General features: G+C 39.5%; 2 protein-coding genes across 2 annotated transcripts; both read right to left on the reverse strand.

Annotated features, from left to right (window-relative positions):
- Positions 1–1,365: 1,365 nt before the first annotated feature.
- LOC131931828 (uncharacterized) lies at positions 1,366–3,743 on the reverse strand. Its single transcript, XM_059288682.1, has 4 exons — positions 3,616–3,743; positions 2,711–3,233; positions 2,022–2,161; positions 1,366–1,801 (listed from the first exon to the last, which is right to left on the reverse strand). The coding sequence occupies exons 1-4, from the start codon at positions 3,619–3,621 to the stop codon at positions 1,679–1,681; spliced, it is 792 nt and encodes a 263-aa protein (XP_059144665.1). The 5' UTR covers positions 3,622–3,743; the 3' UTR covers positions 1,366–1,678.
- A 3,482-nt stretch (positions 3,744–7,225) lies between these two features.
- On the reverse strand, positions 7,226–11,111 carry LOC131931821 (placenta-specific gene 8 protein-like). The gene is made up of 4 exons (XM_059288665.1): positions 11,013–11,111; positions 9,768–9,897; positions 7,864–8,003; positions 7,226–7,335 (listed from the first exon to the last, which is right to left on the reverse strand). Exons 1-4 carry the CDS (start codon positions 11,016–11,018, stop codon positions 7,243–7,245), a joined length of 369 nt encoding a protein of 122 aa, XP_059144648.1. The 5' UTR covers positions 11,019–11,111; the 3' UTR covers positions 7,226–7,242.
- Between the last annotated feature and the right edge of the window lie 280 nt (positions 11,112–11,391).

Raw genomic sequence — 11,391 nt, forward strand, 5'->3', positions numbered from 1 at the left:
AATTTCAAGTGCACTTTTGCCCCCCCCCCCCCCCACCCCCGCTGTAAGAAACGTGTGAAACAAAAACTGTTTGTCCATGGAAAAATACTTTCATCACCAGCCTTCCTATAGTCTGGAGAAATGATTAAATTAGACCGACTTTTGTTTTTATTTCCGTGATCGTTTCGTCATTCTGGCTTGTTGCATCATTTCCGTGATCGTTTCGTCAGTCTGGCTTGTATGTCGCCGAACACGGACTGCTAGTTTGACCTAAAGACCTTGCGAGCTACTGATAAGTCCTCTCGGAGTCACGTGAACCAGATTACAACTTACAAATGTCTTCTTTTATTGTGGCTACAAAACGGGAAGATTATCTTTCTTATTATTGAAAGTAAATAGCACAGATGCTCAGATGCTTTTTTTTCTTACATCCAAATTCCAGTTGAATACAATAATTAGCTTAGGTACTATAAACATTTGTACATAGAGATACACTCACAAGATACAAAAGTATCAATACTAGGCTATGGCAAATAAACTAAGATTGATTAAATCTAATTAGTTCGTAGCAGGGAAGGACTTTTTTCTAAAAAAAAAGATCTTTTTTTTCCCCGCGCCGATTTCTTTCAGACTTTTCAGGTAAGTCTCAATGACAATGCACCGTGACATAAAATAAGACTTAATTAGATGTTTTATTAGCTTTTTAAAAATAAATCAGTTTCCTTTTTATAGTATTAATTCTCCGCCCGGCGTTTGCGTGGAACCCCCAGGGAAAGCGGAAGAGACGGCGCCCAAGACAGACCTGGAGGTTGAGTCTCCTAGAAGAACTGAAGGCAACAGGGATGTCTTGGGAGATGGTAAAATTAAAAGCCGGGTACATGACAAAATGGAAGGATATGATGGAGGCCATAAGGAGCAAAGAGGACTAGGTCAAGTCGGTCTTATGGGGAAATTCCCGGTGGGCCCCCTCGAATAAGATCCTGGTGGGCTCTCGGAAGAAGTTTTAAGTGGTGCCCCAGGAGTCCTACTGCAATAGTCCTTCATAACAAGGCGAAAAAATGCACACAAAATTTTTTTTGACCAGACTTTCTTGGCCCCTTTTTTAAATTTCCCGGACACAACCAGTCCACCCTTGGTTACTGTAAAAACAATGGCACATATTAATTATGCTGATTGCAACATAATAAATGTCTATAGAAATACATACAAATTAAGTGTATCATTGTTTTTTTAAAAGACATTTATTTAATGGCGCATTCTAGTATAAAGAGTTGCTTTTCCGTTTAAAAAAAAAACATCCAGCCTGTTTTATTTTTCATTCCATAAAAAAAAGAATTATGATTGGGATTGGTAAAACTATGATAACATATAAATACACATTATCAGGCATTTAGTAGTACGTTTATTACGAGATTACATAATCAAGTAATTGTATGGGAGGTAATGACTTAAAGCTTCATGAGTATTAACATTTAATGGGTTGTATCCCTTGAAATCTTTACTGGTCTTCTGCGTTGGAGATTATTTATATTACAAAGAAAGTGAACATTATAATATACACAAACCATATCTTGAATGATGAGTTCATCTATTAAATAATAATTTTTAATTTACTTTTACTTTTCCTATTTTGATACTTTTTTATTTATTTATTATCATTTTTACATCCTAATATCGATTTTTTTGAAAAAGCAGATGATCAATTTTGTTGTTTCTCGAGCTGTTCGGCCAGATGTTTCCTGAACTTGATTTCCCTGGCCAGTTGCAGCAGTGAGCAGAAGGGACAGCAGCAGGCGATACAACAGTCTTGGCGGATGTTACCCTGGTGACATGGGAGATAATCGAGAGTCAAGGGCGGTTTACGCGTAACAAATGTGAATACATGAATGAGAATTATGGTGATAGTCAAGTTATACTACTCTCATGATAGAAAGCAATTAACAGCGGATGGGAGGGGGTTGTGGTTAACATTAAATCAACGTTTAAAATTCGGGAATTAAGTTGAAAGGGAATTAAGGGGATGGATATAGCCTAATGCTGACCTTTATGTTTTCTTTTGTTCGAAGTTTGGTCCGTAGAGCTACCTGGTAGCCTGGTACATTACAGGGCAGACATCTTGGTTCATCCATGCTAGCGGCTACCTCACATTCAAAACATGGATACCAAAACATGGCTCGGCAGCCTGTGGATGGATGGATGGATGGATGGATGGATGGATGGATGGATGGATGGATGGATGGATGGATGGATGGATGGATGGATGGATGGATGGATGGATGGATGGATGGATGGATGGATGGATGGATGGATGGATGGATGGATGGATGGATGGATGGATGGATGGATGGATGGATGGATGGATGGATGGATGGATGGATGGATGGATGGATGGATGGATGGATGGATGGATGGATGGATGGATGGATGGATGGATGGATGGATGGATGGATGGATGGATGGATGGATGGATGGATGGATGGATGGATGGATGGATGGATGGATGGATGGATGGATGGATGGATGGATGGATGGATGGATGGATGGATGGATGGATGGATGGATGGATGGATGGATGGATGGATGGATGGATGGATGGATGGATGGATGGATGGATGGATGGATGGATGGATGGATGGATGGATGGATGGATGGATGGATGGATGGATGGATGGATGGATGGATGGATGGATGGATGGATGGATGGATGGATGGATGGATGGATATAACTTACACATGGTTTTGTTATCGCAACAATCACAAATATCAGAACTCCATTCCGTAACCGGCTTTCGTTTTGGCACAGACTCCGGCTTGATTGCCGGTTCCGGCTTCGGAGCAACAGGTTGTGATATGATGACCCTTTCGTGAAATCTTTCAGTGGTTTGAGTGGTCATGTTGGAGTTATGTAATTCATGAAACGATGAGTCGTGTCCGGGCTGCCCATTTTGACGTGCCTGATATTGACTGGGCACTCTGGGGAAGGATTCTTGTGGCTCAGGGTATGACCCCTGTGGTCCGGGGTATGATCCATGTGGGCCGGGGTAAGTTGGTTGTGGGCCGGGGTATGTTGGTTGTGGGCCGGGGTAGGAAGCGTGTGGTCCGGGGTAAGACTCCTGACGGCCGGGGTACGGTCCAATATACCCCCCTTCAAATCGCTGTGGGTAATGCGCCTGTGAGATGGCCTGATCGTACCCTGGGGGTTTAGTGGAGTCTTTGTCCGAGCTCCGGAATTTTGCCTTACTTTTGTCTTTGGACTGAAATAGAATTGAATTCAAAACAAGTGTGTAAGTTACATGACAAAAACTAAAGAATACAAGAATATAATTAATTGTCCCTAAATAAACTACATGATAGCCTTGGGAAGCATCATATGACACACATACTAACTGTAATGACCATAATACACCATGAACACGCATTTGCAAATTATATACATTTAGGCTATATACATATATATATATATATATATATATATATATATATATATATATATATATATATATATAGCCTACTTATATATATAAAGAGAGAGTCAATATATTGGTTTTGTATATTATGTTAAATTTATAAATGTTATAACAATATAAATAGGCTATATAAAAATGTTAGATATATTATTATTTTTTATCGACTTACAGACATTTTTCCTGGTAACAACTGGTATCCGATCACAAAGACTATTTAAACACAATTGTTAACAACAACAAACTTGCATTTACTTTATCTCCAATTAGATAATTGTTTCGATTTTTTCCTCAGGAAAATCACGTGATTCTTACACGTTTATATATCATTTTATCTGGGTCAAATTATGTAGCAATATACAGTTAAGTGCATCTATGATGACTAATTGAGTTATGTTGATACTACATTGTAACCATCTTCATTTGTGCTTGAACTTATCGCCTAAATATCCCGTATGCTCTATGGTTATCTTATGGTGAAAAGTGATCTAGAGATTTTATATTTACCCTACAGATACCAGAGGTGTATGACAAAAGGCCGACATCCAAAAGGCCGAAAAGACAAAAGGCCGACAAGGACAAAATGCCGACAATGACAAAATGCCGACAGACGAAAGGCCGACAGACCATAAGGCCGACAAACCATAATGCAGATATTTGATAGAGAACCCAAAAGTTGTTTTTCAATCACTAGGCATATAATTTTTTTGTTATTTAGTCTGACAATCTTATGGGGTCGTCTGTAAATGAAGCCAAAAACATGAATACGGGGGGGGGGGGGAGAAGTCTGATGTATAACGTGGGGATAGGTAAAAGGAGCATTAATATGACATCGTTTATGAAAGTAGTTCAAAGCATCATTTATCTCCGTTTAAATTCATGATTTAAAATTATTTAAAATTTAATTTCCTCTTTTTTATTAGCTTTATTAAACTTTAATTAAAAACGTAGGCCGATATAGATTTGTTTCGTGTCACGTTGTTTGAACCAAGGCTATTTAGATCAAATTTTGTGCCCTTTAAAACTTTATCGAACTCAAAAAATGTCGCACATTCCAAACTTTTAGTAGTTTTGGGACGTAAACACCGGATATGACATATCTTATCATCTGCATCCGCCAGTGATTCAGTTATATCATCTTCTTCGAAAGAGATAAGTGAGAGATTACATTGAACTGATAAACCTTGACCCTGCGTCACGAGAACTGCTTCCTGATTCATTGTTTGCGCATGGGCGGAGGCCATGATTTCCCAAAATACAAGGTAGGGGAAATATGTTTTTGAAAGGGATGTGAATACATTGTATTAAACATTCTTTACACACACACACACACACACACACATATATATATATATATATATATATATTATATATATATATATATATAGGGGGGGGGGCTAATCGGACCTATATATATCTAATTTATTATTTTATATTTTATATATTTTATTTATATCTGTGTTTGGTGTGTATATTAGGTAAAATATTTTCATATGTGCTCTTTTCAAATTCTATCACCCCCGAAAAACGTCTGGAAGAAACACTTTGCACACAACACAGTATAGACACAATGTATTGACCATACAGTCTAACGTGTTCAGAAAAGTAGATAATTTTTATTTATCTACTACCTTTACTAAACAAAACAAAAAACAAAAAACGAAAGAAAGATGTGTATGATCTCACTAGACTGGAAAGTCATTGTTTATACAGGATGGACATCATTTGTATTCACCTCTAGATGTAGATCTAGATGTGTGGTATAACATTTTAGCCACTTGGTAGTTTGATGGTGCCGGGAGGTTAATGGTTAATCTTTCTTTACAGTAAGGTTGGCTGTTATAGCTGAAGGTCTATGGAGCAGATACAGTAGAGGTTATCTGTCACTTTGACATAGGCAAATAATGGGGCAGTTTGGTCAGTGCTATGCCCAGACGACTTTACTTTCCTGGATCCAAGTCACATACCCATTTGAGCTTGGTGGCCCGGGGACGTCCTACGCTCAAACGCCCGTCAGAGTTGAGAGAGTCAGGGACGTCCTATAGTCAGCTAGTTGAGAGTCAGGGACGTCCTATAGTCAGCTAGTTGAGAGTCAGGGACGTCCTATAGTCAGCTAGTTGAGAGTCAGGGACGTCCTATAGTCAGCTAGTTGAGAGTCAGGGACGTCCTATAGTCAGCTAGTTGAGAGTCAGGGACGTCCTATAGTCAGCTAGTTGAGAGTCAGGGACGTCCTATAGTCAGGTAGTTGAGAGTCAGGGGCGTCCTACAGTCAGCTAGTTGAGAGTCAGGGACGTCCTATAGTCAGGTAGTTGAGAGTCAGGGACGTCCTATAGTCAGCTAGTTGAGAGTCAGGGACGTCCTATAGTCAGCTAGTTGAGAGTCAGGGACGTCCTATAGTCAGGTAGTTGAGAGTCAGGGGCGTCCTACAGTCAGCTAGTTGAGAGTCAGGGACGTCCTATAGTCAGGTAGTTGAGAGTCAGGGACGTCCTATAGTCAGCTAGTTGAGAGTCAGGGACGTCCTATAGTCAGCTAGTTGAGAGTCAGGGACGTCCTATAGTCAGGTAGTTGAGAGTCAGGGGCGTCCTACAGTCAGCTAGTTGAGAGTCAGGGACGTCCTATAGTCAGGTAGTTGAGAGTCAGGGACGTCCTATAGTCAGAAACCCATCAGAGCTAGGTGACTCGGGGACGTCATACGGTCAGATACCAGTCAGAGTCGACAGAGTCAGCGACGCCCTACTGAGTCGAGCCCCGGATGTGAGCATGTTATACCAATACGATTTCAGGTTATTTTTATTTACAGTTTCTCGCCATCTGCCAGAAAAGGAGGAAGTTAGATAACTCAGTAGTCAGGGATCAAGTCAAACTTTCTCATGCGCCGAGCCCATTTCCTACAGGATATACATCCTGTACTTGCAGACTTCTTTTTAAACTTGTATTTATTTTTATTTTTTTTAATTGTTATTAACTCAGCAACACTGTACATTTTTTTGTTCAGTTAGTGATTGTATACACGGACAGGTCCCTAGCTAGTAGCCTACACAGGGACAGGTCCCTAGCTAGGAGCCTGCACACAGACAGGTCCTTAGCTAGTAGCCTGCGCAAAGACAGGTCCCTAGCTAGTGCTCACGGACAGGTCCCTAGATAGTGTACACGGACAGGTCCCTAGATAGTGTACACGGACAGGTCCCTAGATAGTGTACACGGACAGGTCCCTAGATAGTGTACACGGACAGGTCCCTAGATAGTGTACAAAGACAGGTCCCTAGATAGTGTACACGGACAGGTCCCTAGATAGTGTACACGGACAGGTCCCTAGATAGTGCACAAGGACAGGTCACAAACTAGTACACACAGGTCTTGTAAATGTCTTTCTCTTCTCAGAATTGGTTTTGTTCGCGCTTACCTTCTGTTAGTATTCCTTTTTATTTCTATTTCGCTCTTTCTCACCCTCTCCCACTCTCTCATCCGCTCTCTCCCTCTCTCTCACGCTTTCTCACCTCTATCTCCTCTTTCTCTCCCTCTTCCCTCTTATACCCTCTCTCTCCCTCTCTCACCCTCTTTCTCTACCTGTTTCTCTTCCTCTCTCTCTTTCTCCCTTACCTTACCCCTATCTCTCTCTCTCTCTCTCATTTATCATTAGCACAAACAAAAGTACTTACAATTTTCATTTAATAACAAAACTGAATTATTATCTATGTAAATTTTATTTATATTAAATCCAATCCAAAATAACTATAAATATATGCACGTAAAATAAAAACAACTAATTTTCCAAATAATATTGATTTTCGTGTGACCTTTAACCTTTTCTGTGTTTGTTCTCCCTGGCAACTTGAATGAGTGAACAGAATGGAAACATGCAAGCGATGCCACAGTCGCCTAGGATCGAACCCTGTTGAGAAGATTAGGCTGTCAGTTAGTGGTGTCAATCTCTCATAGTGGGAAGATGGGGAGAGTCAGCGAGGGGGGTTAAAATAGAGAAATAAATGGGCGACCTCACATAAAGACGAAAACTTCGGGCAGTTGGATTTTTGAAGGAAAGAAAAAAAATGCATGATAATTAAACTTACTATTTCGTTTAATTTCACGTATTTTTTCATACAAAGATCAAGTTGATTTTCGTTTTATTATGTTGTTTGTTTGTTGTTGTTTTTTTTTTTGTTTTTTTTTTTGTTGTTGTTTTGTTTTTGTTTTTCGAAATAATATAACTTTTTTTTTCAGAAAAAAATACCCGAGTGTTTTTACCAGAACAAATACAAATGACAAAATGTAAGAGAAAACGTGAAAAAAAATGAAAGCAAACTATTTTTTAGATTTATAATCAACCTTTGCCATGATCATTTTAGCAAAATGTCGGGTTTTTTGCTGTCTTTTTTTGTTTTTCGTGTTTGCTCTTTAAGTTGTTTTTAAAACCACTAACCGACAAATGTTCCCGCGTTCTGAGTTTGGTCCTCAGTGCTATCTGGTATGCTGGGACACAGAATGGCAACAGGCACGACTCGTCCATATCACATGCCACTTTGCACTCAAAACATGGCCAGCAGCACGCCGCGAATAAACCTGGCCAATACAAATTTGAATTCATACAATATTCATAGGTATAATGTCATTGTCAGTGGCGTAGCGAGGTCGGGTGTCACCCAGTGCGGCACTTAATGGTGTCACCCCCCAGAGGCGTAGCGACCCTTCCCGCGGACAAACTTTCAAATTTTCTATTTGCACCCCCCCCCCCCCCCCTCAAACTTTCGATTTGCACTCCTTCCCCCCTCAAACTTTCGATTTGCACCCCCCTCCCTCAAACTTTCGATTTGCACCCCCCCCCCCCCTCAAACTTTCGATTTGCATCCCTCCCCCTCAAGTTTTTCTCTATATATTTTGCTACTTTTTGCCTTGGTGTCACCCCCCTAAATGGTGTCACCCGGTACGGTCCGTACCTCCCCCCCCCCCCTCGCTACGCCTCTGGTCATTGTTACGTTAGCGTACACCAAAAAAATCGGCTAATTTACTGTTGGTAATAAGGCTTAAGGTAAAGAATAGGGGGGGGGGGGGGGGGTTCAGAAGGTTTTATCGCGAGCGTCCGGCAAACAGAAAAGTACTAGTCATAAAGTCTTATTTATGGAATAGGAGTTAAGATAACATATTTTGGCGTGGTATCTCTACAGAAAATAAAAAGAGTTTCAACTCTGAGCAGGAGTTTAGCTATAACCTTAAACCTAACTACAAATTTAGAAAGGGGGGGGGGGGGGTTGTCGAGATACAACAAAATGTTGCATAATGATTTTATTCTGTTTTGTTACCCTTATTTTCTCATAGAGAAAACTGAACCCACTGTTAATTTGTTGGTTTTTTTACTTTCTCGTATATACGAAGTATAGAGAAAGTCTTGTAATCGTTCACTCGGTGTGCAATTCTTTTGTCTACGAGATTTTATTCTATTTTTAAAACTTTAAGTATTTAAAATGGATTAAAAATCATGTCTATAGCCCGAGTTCAGATCCCCTGTTATTTTATATAAAAATATTCGAGAAAGTTTAGGGGAGATCACTCCCGGTTTATTTTTTTTATTTTATTGTGTTTTATTTCATTTATTTTGAAAGACCCAATAAAATGGGTGCCATAAAGAATTAACTGTTTATGTGTACATAATCGGTTGTTGTGGATACATTATAACATGTTTAAATTAATGTAATTGGAACATTTAGAATATAAATTATTTATATTTATTCTATTTTTAACCACTGTACAATTGAAATATTAAGAGCCTAGTGCTAAAAGTGGACGGAGTGGTTTAGCGGTAAGAGCTTGACTGCCAACCCGTAAGTCTCGAGTTCGAATCCGGGTTCAAGTCAGTAGACCGTCCCTGAGTCCACCCAACTCTAATGGGTACCTAACTCACGTTAAGAAAGTAAAGGTGGCTGGGCATAGTGCTGACCACACTATCTCTTCATATGCAAGTTAACTCTATTTAACTTGCCCTACAGACCATCAGGTTTGAAAGGGAACTTTACTTTTAGTGCTAAAAGTACCAAAATTAAACCAATCACAGAACGTATTTATGAAAGAGATAATATTGTGTGATTTTGGTACTTTTAGCACTTATCAGGAACCCATCAGAACTGGGTGGATTTCGGGGACGTTTTACCGAAGCGAACCCGGGATTCGAACTCGAGACGTTCGGGTAAGCAGTCGTATGCTCTACCCTCCCACAAATTAGTCTCTATATAGTTACAGTAGTTTGACGGGGCTAGTAGACCGAGCGACCTTCTAACTTAGCCTACGCTCAGTTCTATTTATATCACGGTACATTAAAAACATGGAACTCACAAATTTTCCAGTCGAAGCAACAACCAAAAAGCGAGGCGTGCCAGTCGTTCTCCACAATGGTGGTAGAAACTGTGGGCTGCTGGACCACGACGGTCAAGTTCTGGGATCCAAACTCGGTGGTGTACGGTGACTGGGGAAATATCATGTTTATGTTTCAGCTTATTTATGTTTAAATTGGTAGAGATTAGTTCTCAGGGAAGCAGAAGCAGTCGGAATGTGGTGGGATAAGCTTGGAGGAGTAGCCCAAAACTGAGTACGATGAAGAGGTGTGGTTGCGTCTGGAGATTCCACAAGGGGTCCACAGGAATGATGATAATTATGATGATGGTGATGATGATGATGTTGATGATGATGATGATGATGATGATGATGATGATGATGATGATGATGATGATGATGATAACAATGATGATGATGGTAGCAATAATGATGATAAAAATGATGATGACGGTGGTGGTGGTGATGAGCATGAGCATGATGATGATGATGATGATGATAGTGGTGTTGGTGGTGATGATGATGATGATGATGATGAAGATGATGATGATAATAGTGATGTTGGTGGTGATGATAATGGTGGTGGTGATGATGATGATGATGGTGGTGGTGCTGATGATGATGGTGGTGGTGGTGGTGGTGATGATGATGATGATGGTGGTGGTGATGGTGATAGTGATGGTGATGGTGATGGTGATGGTGATGGTGATGGTGTTGATGATGATGATGATGGTGGTGGTGATGGTGGTGATGATGATGATGATGGTGGTGGTGATGATGATGATAATCATGATCATGATCATCATCATCATCCTCATCATCATTATCATGAACCCTCGCGCGTCCATAAATTTTAGACAAATCCAAACCCTAATTTCTGCCTAACACAAATAAAACTTAACATTAGCACAAACGCATATGTATCTACATATATCTGCCTTAATATCACATAAACATCTAAACAATAGTGTTACACTGGGTTAGGGTTAAGACAAAGTTAGTTTATATATGTATGTATGTATGTATGTATGTTCCTGATATATATATATATATATATATATATATATATATATATATATATATATATATATATATATATATATACATACATATATATATATATATATATATATATATATATATATATATATATATATATATATATATATATATATATTACTTTAGTCATATGTTATTCCTATTTATGTATATGTAAGCTCCTAACTGTCTAGAAAGAATTACACTTACAGACATAATGATGTGTATTTATTTTCCTGTAGGCCTACACCAAACTAGTATTTTGTAGATGTGCTCCTAAAGATTGTTTTCCAGTGCTAGTTCAGATGTGTGAGTGGTGAAGGGTGACTTCTGGGTTTTAGTATAACCCAAACAGTTCACGCGGAAGTTTAAACCCAGTGTACGTGGGTAAACCATGTCAAACGTCTTAAATTCGGTATTTAGTTTTGTAAAATTCTTTCGTTTCTAGGAGTATCCTTTTGATTAAAAAAAATTAAGTGCGTGGGGGTGATGTTATGGGCATGTGGTCGTAGTCACTAAGTACGACATGCGTTTTTCTACGATTTTTACCTCTCCCCTCACACATCGTCACAAAAAGCCAGACCCCCCC

Source organism: Physella acuta, unplaced genomic scaffold (assembly GCF_028476545.2).
Source record: "Physella acuta isolate Inbredline_101_S28 unplaced genomic scaffold, ASM2847654v3 ptg002039l, whole genome shotgun sequence".
NCBI classification, from domain to species: Eukaryota; Metazoa; Mollusca; class Gastropoda; family Physidae; genus Physella; species Physella acuta.

What these genes read in the sequence shown, in the direction of transcription:
- LOC131931821 (XM_059288665.1), bottom strand. An exon ending in TTGCTTCGACTGGAAAATTT is followed by an intron (nt 8,004 to 9,767) that starts GTGAGTTCCATG and finishes TGTATTGGCCAG; the next exon opens with GTTTATTCGCGGCGTGCTGC. An exon ending in GAACGCGGGAACATTTGTCG is followed by an intron (nt 7,336 to 7,863) that starts GTTAGTGGTTTT and finishes TCTTCTCAACAG; the next exon opens with GGTTCGATCCTAGGCGACTG.
- LOC131931828 (XM_059288682.1), bottom strand. An exon ending in TTGCGATAACAAAACCATGT is followed by an intron (nt 2,162 to 2,710) that starts GTAAGTTATATC and finishes ATCCATCCACAG; the next exon opens with GCTGCCGAGCCATGTTTTGG. An exon ending in GAACAAAAGAAAACATAAAG is followed by an intron (nt 1,802 to 2,021) that starts GTCAGCATTAGG and finishes CCATGTCACCAG; the next exon opens with GGTAACATCCGCCAAGACTG.